At 37.6% G+C, this 12,713-nt stretch overlaps 1 protein-coding gene across 5 annotated transcripts in view; it reads left to right on the top strand.

Annotated features, from left to right (window-relative positions):
* Window positions 1–12,713, top strand: part of MED13L (mediator complex subunit 13L) — a 319,228-nt gene that overhangs the window by 255,916 nt on the left and 50,599 nt on the right. For all 5 annotated transcript variants that reach the window (XM_045366651.3, XM_005572338.5, XM_045366652.3 and 2 more), the window contains 5 exons: window positions 685–879; window positions 1,242–1,430; window positions 5,319–5,484; window positions 7,639–7,743; window positions 11,402–12,133. In XM_045366651.3, the coding sequence (XP_045222586.1) occupies window positions 685–879; window positions 1,242–1,430; window positions 5,319–5,484; window positions 7,639–7,743; window positions 11,402–12,133 (1,387 nt within the window). The remainder of the gene's footprint in view (window positions 1–684; window positions 880–1,241; window positions 1,431–5,318; window positions 5,485–7,638; window positions 7,744–11,401; window positions 12,134–12,713) is intronic.

Here is a 12,713-nt window from a genome sequence, read left to right as displayed (position 1 = left end):
TTTGGGTCCTTTACGTTGAGTTAAATAAATTTTACTTAGAGTTGTTTTATCAACAGACTTCTAAAACAGTCAAAACAGAAATGATAACTATTATGCTTCAAGCTTTTTTATATTAAGACTTTCCTACTGTTAGAAATTTTATTTATATGTTATTCTTTGATTACCACAGATGTTTAGGGAGTCTCAGGAACCACAGAGTATTCAAGTTTTAGGCAGCGTTTGGGGTATATGTGTTGAATGATTTTCTTCTGTTTTGGAAGATTCAGTGTTTATATTGTACAAGCTATTATTAAACATATGTATATGCTTCAAAGCATAGCTGTCTGATAACATTGGACTATCCATATTTTATTTCCTTTAAAAATTGTGAGAAGTGAGAGGTGTATAAATAATAAGAAATTTTAAAATAAGAGACTTCAAAATATCATACTTTTGTGGCTAAAGCGGGAGCATCACTTGACCCTAGGAGTTCAAGACCAGCCTGAGCAACATAGTGAGACCCAGTCTCTACAAAAATAATTTTTTAAAAAATTTGTTTTAAATCATACTTTAAATAGAGTTAGGAAATAAAGAGCAATGTACATTCAGTGATACTGTAATCTAAAATTACCACATATGTAGTGTTGCACTTAAGTAGGAATTATTTCTCTAATGTTTAGCATGTGTTTCTCCTCCCCTCTATAGTACTGGTAAGTCCTTATGGATTAAATGGAACGCTAACAGGCCAAGCATACAAGATGTCAGACCCAGCCACTCGTAAGTTGATTGAGGAATGGCAGTATTTCTACCCGATGGTGCTAAAAAAGAAAGAGGAATCGAAAGAGGAAGACGAGTTGGGATATGATGATGATTTCCCTGTGGCAGTTGAAGTAATTGTTGGTAAGAGAAAATATTTTGCCTGAAGAACTTTGTTCTTCTTCCTCTTCCTTAATTTAAAAAGATAATCATTTAGATTCATCAGAAATAATCTCCATAATTTTCCCATCTTTTTAAAGAAATTCTCTTGACACAATGGTATATGCTGAGTAGTTATCTTGCCTGAAGCACCCTTGGTCCCTGTATTCCACATGCATCATGTTGGAACACATGTTTAACAGCCATTAACTTATGAGAGAATGGAGCCTATCACTTTTGGCAGTACTTCATGAGCATCTCATTTTCACCATTAGAATCATAAAATTGGGAGTCTTGTGTGAAGTCTTTCTCAGTCCTGGTTCTTTCCTTGTTCTCTTTGCTTATAGGTGGTGTTCGGATGGTTTACCCTTCAGCATTTGTTTTGATCTCTCAGAATGACATCCCGGTTCCTCAGAGTGTTGCCAGTGCTGGAGGCCACATTACAGTTGGGCAGCAAGGGCTTGGTAGTGTGAAGGACCCAAGTAACTGTGGGATGCCTCTGACCCCTCCCACCTCTCCAGAACAGGCCATCCTAGGTGAGTAGGATCCAGGAGTGTCCTGGGGGGAAGAGATCCCAGACAATTGTATAGTCTACCTGCCATGGAACAGGTGAGAAAACAGAAATTCCTCTTGGAAGAGATGGAGGTAGTAGAGTAACGTAAGGATTTTACAAAATGGAGAAGGGAAACTATCAACACACAGAATTCCTATACTTCAGAATTTTAACTTTGTCCATATTAGTCTTTATTGTTATTAAATAGTTTAGATTCTTTTAAGGTCTGCCCCTTTACGTGTGTGTGTTCACATATAGATAAAATGTAGGTTGTTTTTTAAAATAATTTTGAACAACTGAAGAATACTAAATCAGAGAATGACTGAAGTCTCTGCCCCAGTGACCATTGTCAGCCAGGGACAGGCCTTGGGCAACTCTTTTCCCTGTTAGATGTAAAGTTAGACTAGCGATTAGGAGCTCTAAATAAATACTTTTTCCTGTCAGTAATGCGTCTGCATTAATAATAAATATTAATTATATGGGACAATTTTGACAGTGGGAACTGCCTGTCTTCATGGAAAAATTCAGAAATTGTTTAAATTGGGAGTATTTTTGTCTTCTTTGTTGAGTAGTATAGTTCCTCTCTTAACTTTGTTGTTGTTGTAGTTGACCTCACTTTAATTAGAAATGTGGTCAGTATGGAAAGGATACTCATCATACTTGAGCTGAAATGAGATTATTTATAAGCACTGAATGTAGGCCAAGCTGGCAGGAACATTAGAGTAAATAAAGCCTTGGCTGCTAAACTTTGAAAATAAACTATCAAGCGTGATACATACGTAATCCTCATGAAAATTACCAGAGTAAGACAAAATTTCAAAGTTTCTAGCATAATTCTTGGCAAGTAGTGGGCATTAAATAAATGTTTATAGTTAAAGAAGATATTGGGGAAAAGCATAAACTTTGTGACTGAACACACCTAGTTATAAAACCTGGCTATATCATTCACAAGGTGAGTGACCTTATTTAATTCTCATAGTTTTTCTGAATCTCAGTTATTTTTTCTGATAAATACGTACTTTATTGGATTGTAGTACATATTAGGTAATATATACAAGTGCTTGGTAAACAATAGTCATATACAAGTGATAGCAGTAATTTAAAGCAATATTCAAAACTCGAAGTTTAGCACACATTATCTGGAGGACATTACTCAGATGTTTTGTGGGAGAATGGAAATGGACATGTCTGTTTTTAAGAGCCATTTGCTGAGATGGTTTAAAACAAAACAAAAAGAGAAAAGTACATCCAAGGCCAGGCATAGTGGCTTATGCCTGTAATCCCAGCATTTTGGAAGGTCATGGCAGGTGGATCGCTTGAGCTCAGGAGTTTCAGACCATCCTGGGCAACATGGTGGAATCCTGTTTCTACAAAAAAACACAAAAATTAGCTGTGCGTGGTGACAAATGCCTGTAATTCCAGCTACTTGGGAGGCTGAGGTGGGAGGATGGCTTGAGCCCAGGAGGTGGTTTTCGTGAGCCAAGAGAGCATCAGTGCACTCCAGTATGGGCGACAGAGCTGGACCCTGTCTCATAAAAATAAAAAAGTACTTCCAGCTTTCATTTGGTAGAGCAGAGAATCTGGATGATTCCTTGAAAGGATTTGTCATCAATCAACTGTATTCAACTAAAAAAGAACTTTCACAGTCTTTTGTAGTAATCATCATAGATATAAAAATTAGAATTATCAGTATTTTGAAAAGTTTTTAATGTCACATCACAATTTGGATTTTTAACAATTGTACTACATTATTAAGTTATCCACTTTTGTTTGTCTGTTTTTGTTTTGCCTTGTACTTAGTGAAATTAAAATTGAAGGTCTGCTGTGTGCATGATGCTTGACCTCTGGTCGGTTCAGAAGTCTTAATAGTCATAATTCAGAAACAAGAGGTTTTGTTGATGGGGAATTTCAATGTGGAATAATTAACTATGGATCTTCAAATTCCTTCCCCCCTAACTCTGTATGCTATTGTGTTAGGCCTTGGATAAATAAATCCCCTGATGTCGTCGCCTTATTCCTTAAAATAAACACACGAAACTGAACAAAAGCTGCCAATATCCTTGCAGTAAAATGAATTTGCCTAAATTTTCATATCATAGGGTGTTGAATTACAGGTTAGGAGTCTTAATGCTGTATTGGAGAGTATCCTGGTCAGCCTTGACATTCTGTAGTTGAATGCCATGTTTTTCTAGATATAGGACAGAATGGGCTACTTTGTCCTATAAAAAAACGCCAAGGTTCTCCTGGATTAGCAGAGGGCTTAGTAGGGCCAAATGGTATTAGTGATGTTACTCATACCTTATCTGGATTGGTATATCCACTTGCCTCTGATATGTAGAGGCAATTGCAAGTAACAGCATTCAACATGCATTTTAACAGCTTGGAGTAACAAGTCTTATTTAATTCCATCTAAGATACCACTCAGATTTTAGTTCAGTCATTTAAGTGCTGTTGAAAAGCTTCAGCCTAGCTTTAGTCAGAAGAGTCTGTGTGGCTTGTTTCTCCCTACTGTTTCTTTCCTTGGTCATAAATTGTTTCTTTATGATACCATGGGCATATGATCTCTTTAGTTGTATTGTAGGATGTTTCCGAGAGAAGGTCTATGTTATCTACTTCTGTTTGTTTCTTCAGTTTGCCTAGTTTTATAATTGGTGTTTGGAAAGCAATTGTAAAATTGAAATTAATTCTTTTGCATCATGAACCAAGTTGGGAACTTTTAAAATAAAAGGTAGCAAAGAAAGTTCAAATTTCTTATCTCATTTGTAATATGGTAATACTTTTATCGGAAACGAGTGCTTCATTTCCTTAGAATATAAGCATTTGGGTCTTTTTTTTTTTTTTTTAATAGACGTAAGCCTGATCATTTAGCTCATATTATCATCATCTTTCACTGATAATAAGAATACTGAGTTTCTGTTATAAGGTTGCTTCTTTCTTTTTCATCTTGACTTTCGTTAAGATGTTTTGCATCATAGTTCTATTGAGAAGAAAATCCATAATATACTTACTAAGTCAAATAGATAAAAGTGATTCAGTCAGAATTTAATACTGGAAATTGACTTTAGTATTTGTCCTATATAAGATAGAAGTAGTAAAATACTCAAAATGTAAACAACAACCAGTATCGTCAACAATCATAATGAACATAATTGAAAGAAATAGATTATATTCATAACCACTGTATTTGGAAAAACTAAGTGGAGTTACTAGAGAGAAACCAATGAATTTTTAGTCCTCTGACATAAAATGGCAAGACAACCTCTCTCAGTGTTTTAGTACTAAGTTTTAAATACATGGTGTCAGGCATAAGGACAAACAGTACCACACACAAATTTGAAATTTGACCTTGTTAAAAGCTTTGTGCCATTACTTTTCTTTTTCCTATCCAGCGCACTGTGTGCTGCTGATCCACAGCCATTTAGCTACATGAGTATAAAGCTCCCTCTACTGTTTCCTTTTGCCTCGAAACTCACTGACTGTGTTAAGATTTAAAAATCTAAAACAGTCAGTGGCAGTTTGCATCTTTAATATTGTGATGTATGAACCCTTCCTTCTGAGTTGTATCCAATACATGTGGAGTAGGAGTGCCTCTCTATGTGTGTGCCCTTATGGGTGTGTGAGTGTTCATCTGATTAGATGATTTAGGGAGAGAACAAAATCATATGGTCAAAGTTTCAGGGAAAAAATCCATTCTGACACAAATTTTACTCATAATTACAGATAGTGTTATTGCCAGGGAATAGGGGAAAAGCAACATGTATGTGACTTTCAACAATTAAAATGCATATTTATGTTAAATAAGATAGTAGTCTATGAAGTAGGAAACCTTTTCAGAAAATCTTAACGTTCCAAATTGCCTTTTTTTTTTCAGGTGAGAGTGGAGGTATGCAGAGTGCTGCCAGTCACCTAGTTTCCCAAGATGGGGGGATGATAACTATGCACAGTCCAAAGAGATCGGGGAAGATTCCTCCAAAACTCCACAATCATATGGTCCATCGAGTCTGGAAGGAATGCATCCTCAACAGAACCCAGTCCAAGTATGTTTTCTCGATTATGTCTAGATCATAGTTTAGTAACCATCTCCTTGATTGCTACCTGAAAAATGTCAATCACATTGCACTATTGTGTGACCAAATTTGAGAAGTCACCAGATTAGTATTGCATCTTTTTGAATTTAATAGAACAAAATTTGAAATAAAGATGTTAAAATCAAGACATTTACTGTACTTGATTTCATTATCGAGGAAGTTTTCGAAGTTCCTGATACTGTACAGATTGGCATGGTGTTGACCTGACATTTTGTAGCACAGCTGGCACAGAGATTTACTGTGGGTGTCAGGACAGTAACCAGTGGGTTTGGTTTTTCCTTGTATATCAGTGTATGAGTGTTTCCCTATTATGAAGGGAAAGAACCTTCCTTGCTGATTTACTATTGTGTACTGGCCTTAGTTGTAATTAACAATACATTTTGAACTAGACTGATGACAGTTGGAGGGGTGTTTATTATCTGCCGTGCTACTGTTTGTTGATTTGAGAAAATTATGTTCTTTTCTTCCCCCACCTAACTTTCCTTCCTTTCCAATCTCCCTGCCTTTCTTCTCTAACATACTTTTGGAAAAAGGGGAGAATTGATTTTTTAGAGAAGACTGCTGATGATTATTTTATTGCCTAAACGATAATGACAAACAGTAGTCAATAAGTGCTATTCCGCTTATCAAGATTTATGTAAACATAATCAGCACAGTTTCATATTTGTTTTAATATGAGTAGATGTCTACTTTCTTGACTAATGAAAATAGACAAATGAGTCTTGATTCTCTGAAACAGAATGAATATGGACATGCGTGTCAGTAACTTCCAATAATTTCTTTCATGTAGAAGCCAATGAAATGTTTCTTAAGTGACTACTATTCCAAGTTTTGATACATATTTAAAACCTGTCCTTTTTTACCCAGCTTTTAGCAAGTTCATACTAAATATTTATTGGCCAATAAATTGATTCTAGAATAGGCCATTGAAGATGTAGTAGATAGCTGTAAAATAATTGTAGTGGAAAATCATGTCACATTCTAGAATTAAAAAGCTATCTCTAGTCACTTTAAAATGATCCTTTCCTTTAGAATAATTGGTACAGATATTTTTACTTCCATCTGCAATGCCTAGATTATTTCCAAGTAAACATTTGCTTTTTCTTTTCCTTTCATTTATCGTCTTTGATTTTTAATCACCATCAACTTTACACCTCCACAACTCTTAACAGATCATAGTCACTCTCTCAGCAGCACAGAACAGGGAGACGAGACAACCAGGAGGGCAGTGGAGGGCAGAGAGTGGGAGAACGCCCTATAGAGCCTCTGTTGAAACACTTTGCAGTATCTGCTGTAGCAAAATCAACAATCCAAAAATATTGCCCCTTATTGTTAATTCATTGTATAATAAAGGTATCTGCTTTTTGCTACCAATTATCAGTGATATGTAGGAGATACTTCTGTTTTTTTATTTCACATTAGGAGTGTTGCTCTTAAATGCTAGTAAATATTTTACAGGATGAGTATCTTATCCAAAGTTCGTGGGACCAGAAGTGTTTGTTCAGATTTTTTTTTAGATTTTGAAATATTTGCATATACTTAGTGAGATATCTTGGGGATGGGTCTTAAGTCTAAGCACAAAGTTTTTTTATGTTTCATGTGCACATAGCCTAAAGGTTAATTTTATACAATGTCTTAAAACAGTTTTGTGCATGGAACAAAGTTTGTGTACATTGAACCATCGGTAAGCAAAGGTGTCTATCTCAGCCACCAATGTGGATAATCTGTGGTTGTTCAGCATCACCATCATTCCTGACTCAGAATTTATATGCTACAGATAAGCAGTCACCTCAGCCTCCCAAGTATCTGGGACTACAGGCAAACACCACTGTGCCTGGCTAATTTTTGTATTTTTTTGTATGTATGGGGTTTCGCCATGTTGCCCAGGATGGTCTCAAACTCCTGGACTCAAGCGATCCGCCCACCTTAGCCTCCCAAAATGCTGGGATTACAGGTATGAACCACATGCGCCCAGCCAAATAGAAACATTTTGAACAGGATACCATTACTGTGTGAGTGAAATGTATTCAACTCCTGAACATTTTTCTCCCCAGGAGTATGGGTATTACGTTCACACATAAGTCACATTTTTAACCCTTTTAGGAGGAGCCAAATGTCAACTCCAACTCTTGAAGAAGAGCCTGCTAGCAATCCTGCTACTTGGGATTTTGTGGATCCAACCCAAAGAGTCAGCTGTTCTTGTTCCAGGTAGGTAATAAAAAAAGCAAAATAGTAGTAAGATCGAATGATGGCGCATCTTGTTGATTCCTCTCCTGGCCTCACAGATCACTTCTTCCTGATTCTCCATTCTCCTCCAGTACAGAAGAAAAAGAGTTTTTTTCTTATATGCAGATGATACAGTTTTATCGTCAGGACTCAGAGTTTGTTAGACAGTCAGCCCTGTTAACAAATTGCTCCCACAACTTTTTTTCTGGTTAGCAGCTTCAAAACTAAAGGCATCAGTTTGACAAGACAATTCTTAGCCCTTTAAATGACTATTTAACTACTCTTAATTTTAAAGTAGAGATACACATTAAAAACAGATTGACTTAAGTCAATAGAATTTGGATTAAAGAGACTTTCTGTAGATAATTTGTTTTGTTGCTAGCAGTGGTGTTTTTTGATTGAGACAGGTGTTTGGTCACAACTGCTAAAAGCTAAAATTGTTGCAGTCATGGTATCTTAGTTGCTTATTCATTTAGTTCTTTGGATATGGCCTCAGATTGCTTTTTTGTAGAAAATTTTTGCATTCTTCTTGGATATTCCATTGACTTACCACTCTTTGTTGTAGTAAAGAATCTTATCGTTATGGATTTTCATTAGGGTTCTTAAATTCTTTAAGTGGGCGTTTAAGTCTTAATCCCCCAGCTCATTTGACAGTTAGAAGAAGTGGTGGTGATTTTTCACCTAGACTGGGCTATTTTGAGTAGCCTTGCCTCTGAAATATACACTTTCAAATTTGATACTATTCAATGTGGATAAAAAGTTCAGGTGAGATAAGCATATTTAGAAGATGGCCATTCATGTCTCTAGTGAGATCAGGGCTTCTTCATGTAGCATGAGTGACTTGGCTTCACGCTGAGGAGGTGGTCCATATGCCCCCTGCATATATGCAAACTGCTGCGTGTGTACACTTAGGGAACAGCTTTGACACCTTTTCCTCTTCTCCGCTGCCTCTTGAGGTGATTCTTTTATCAAGCTCTGCCTTGGCAGCCTCTTGTTGAGAGATGTAAGGATAAGCCTAATGAATCTCATTATTGATTTTTCAGGGAGGATGTTTTTGAAGAAGTTGTTTGCTCACTAAGGGTTCCCTCTCTGAGCATGTGAGAGCCTCTCTCTGGTGTTAGTAGGTGTGGTATGCTACAGCTGAATACTACTTTACTCTTGTCTCTAGGCTGTTGTGAATTGGGTGACAAAAAGTATTTTCCCAGTAACTTTGATTTATGGACAGTTCACAGCCAAGTTAAGGCCCAGCTTTAGCACATACATAGGATATAAATTGTAGTGTATTTAACTTTTCTTTCATCTTATTTTCCCTGCGCTTACCTTAGCCCAGATTTTTTCACTTAAAAAAATAAACTATTTACTGATTTTTACACGTTTTTATTAGCTACCTGGAATTATTTTTGTAACACATTAAGTGTAAATAAATAATGTTTTCCTTTTTGTTTTCTGGAATTATTGCTGTATTTCTTTGCCAAATGCACATATCTTCAGGTCTTTTTTTTTATAACCATATGCATACCAAGGCACCATTCCATTGACTTTCCAACTTCTGTACCAACCTGACTTTCAGAGAGTCTTGTATTTTGGGGGATGCCTTTAAGAAAAATGCTTAGGCTGGGTGCAGTGGTTCGCGCCTGTAATCCCAGCACTTTGGAAGGCCAAGGCAGGCGGATCACAAGATCAAGAGTTTGAGACCAGCCTGCTCAACATGGTGAAACCCCATTTCTGCTTAAAAAATACAAAAATTAGCCAGCCATGGTGGCGCGTGCCTGTAATCCCAGTCGCTCATGAGGCTGAGGCAGGAGAATTGCTTGAACCCGGGAGGCGGAGGTGGTAGTGAGCTGAGATCATGCCACTGTACTCCAGCCTGGGCAACAGAGCGAGACTCCATCTCAAAAAAAAAAAAAAAAAGAAAAATCCTTAATTTTTGCCATATATGCTTCCCCACAAACTTGGAACCCTATTGTGGTCATTTTTATCACAATTTTCTCTTCTCAGCGTACAGACTTTTTAGATTTAATTTGTCACTGGATTTCACACTGACTTCCTTTGAAATGTCTATTGTAGTCCTCCTTTCCTTGTTCTTTTAGTCATGATCTATTTCTGCATGTTTGGGCCCTGTCTCAGGTTTCTTCTTACCACCAGTCACGCATATAGTGTGCGGCCTTCCTCTGATTTCCCCACTGTCTGTGCTAGGTTCCTTTCCTGCTGAGATGCGCTGCGATTCGCTCCTACCTACTGTGCATTCCTCATTCTAACCTTTTTGCAATGTAGCTGAATCATTAAATACAGTTGAAGAAGCTAACTTTATGATTAGGTTATCCACTTTGCAAAACATCTTTACTTTGAAGAGGGTATCGTAAAGTGTCTCTCAAAGAACTAGTATGGGTAAATGCTCTCTGAGAAAAAAAGTCTAAAAGTCTAAAATTTTAGGTTTTAAAATAAGTACCTTCATAAGATATTGAGATACTTTCTGAGGAGACATTCACATGTTACTGTGATACCATGCTCGTTGGGCTTAAAGACAAGAAGTTCAGGAGTGTTTGTTTTTATTTCTTTGAGTAGCAAAGACTTTGGGAAGAGTATTTTCAGATTATCTGCTGCAGGATTACTGAACCCATTATGGTACAGACCACTCCTTCCACTATTTAATGGCCTTATGGAGCAGGGCAGCCATCCTGCTGTCCCACTAAACCATCCCATTATGCCCCACAAATCCGTTTTACTGCTCACTAGGGCATCATTTAGTGCAGTGCGGCAGTAATTTAATGCCACCCTAGTGGCCTCAGAGAGTTACTACTACACCGGCAGGAGAGCTCACATTTTTCCCCGGGAATGATTTATATATTGGGAGGTGCTGGCTGACCTGCAGTATAACTTTGTTGTACAGATTAAACCTTGGCATCATCTAGTGGGCTCTTACGGAGCCATTTTTCACACCCATGCTTGCCAAGAAGTGTGTTCGGATGTGAGCCGACTTGGTTTTTCTGCTTAGATGGTTCAGGTGCATTTGTGTATGTGTGGTGTTAAGTTCTATCATTTTAACGTGTGTCTGTAAGATCCAAAGTTGTCTTTTATCCCTTCTTGCCTAGATACAGTGGCACATAAAGTTTCTAGTATATTTATCCTATTAAATGTTCTTAGGATTGGAACTTACTGTTTTAGTTCTACACTTTGAGGCAGACTAGTTGCATAGTTATTTTATTCCCAATTTACAGCACTACAAGCCATTATAAGCCATTCTATATTACAGTTAGTAGAGTGTTATAAAATAGAAATTGGAAACTTTGTTTTTTCTTGGCAGAGAATCTCATGACTCCACTCTCATGGTTTTAAGATACGGTGTGAATAGGTTATCTGAGGCCCTCACCAAATCTAAAGATTTGGGGTTTTTTTGAATCAGTGATTTGTAGGGGTTAACAATGTACATCTTTTGTTATGCCCGTTTCTTATCTGCTTAACTTGTATGTGATTGATTCTTCATTTTTCATTGGGGTGTATTGTTTTTTAGTTACATAATAAAAACTAGAGCCCTTTTATATGTGTTACTACATCTAATGTATGCTTTAAAAGGCAAAATTTTGTCAGAGAATCTCTTTTCTTAATGTTATAATGATGTAATTATTTACTCTCATTTTAGGCATAAGCTTTTAAAACGTTGTGCAGTAGGACCCAATCGACCTCCCACAATGTCTCAACCAGGGTTCAGTGCAGGACCATCATCATCTTCATCTTTACCACCTCCTGCTTCTTCTAAGCACAAAACAACAGAAAGACAGGAAAAAGGAGATAAGCTGCAGAAGAGACCCTTAATCCCGTTTCACCATAGGCCCTCCGTGGCCGAAGAGTTATGCATGGAGCAAGATGCGCCAGGACAGAAACTAGGGTTGGCAGGGATTGACTCCTCCTTAGAGGTGTCTAGCAGTAGGAAGTATGATAAGCAAATGGCCGTGCCTTCCAGAAATACAAGCAAGCAAATGAATCTGAATCCTATGGATTCACCTCATTCCCCTATATCCCCTCTGCCGCCAACACTCAGCCCTCAGCCACGAGGTCAGGAAACAGAGAGTTTGGACCCACCGTCTGTCCCTGTGAATCCAGCCCTCTATGGAAATGGACTAGAACTCCAGCAGTTGTCTACTCTGGATGACAGAACTGTCCTCGTAGGCCAAAGACTGCCTCTCATGGCAGAGGTCAGCGAGACAGCCTTATATTGTGGGATTAGGCCCTCGAACCCAGAGTCATCAGAAAAGTGGTGGCATAGTTACTGTCTCCCACCCAGTGATGATGCTGAGTTCAGGCCTCCAGAGCTCCAGGGTGAGAGATGTGATGCCAAAATGGAGGTAAACTCAGAGAGCACTGCATTGCAAAGGTAAGACAGCCCTCTGCACCACCCACCCATCCTCTGGAAGGACAGGGGCTCCCTCCCCATCTCTCCCTGCTAAACTTTCAGGTTCAAAATTGAAGTAGGCTTTTCTTTGTCCTTCTTGACTCTGGATATGGAAAATGTTTAATGGTCAAATGCTTTGACCTACATACAGATGAGCACACATGTGATTTAACACATGGGCATATAAAGAACTCTTTATGCCATTTTAGTACACTCTGAATATATTAATACATTTTTGCCCTACTGTTTGTTAATTAAATAATACAGCTTTATGAGACTTTCCATATTGCCATCAGTGCCTTCTTTGTATGTTGACATTTTTGAGGAAGGCTTTGCCTGCATTCAGGTGTATGTGTCATGTATCTAGTATAATATTTATAGCTTTTTTGAGCCACCCATTCTAAAACTTTACATAGATTATCTCTTTTAATCTTCACTGTACCATATTATTCTATTAATTTTATAACTGAGAAACTAGGGCCATGCAGTTAGTAAATGATACACATGGAATTTGAACTTAGGCAGTCTGTCCTGAGAACCTGTGCTCTTAAGTGGAATCGAT

Source organism: Macaca fascicularis, chromosome 11 (genome assembly GCF_037993035.2).
Source record: "Macaca fascicularis isolate 582-1 chromosome 11, T2T-MFA8v1.1".
NCBI lineage: Eukaryota > Metazoa > Chordata > Mammalia > Primates > Cercopithecidae > Macaca > Macaca fascicularis.
This window is presented reverse-complemented; position numbering and strand designations above follow the sequence as displayed.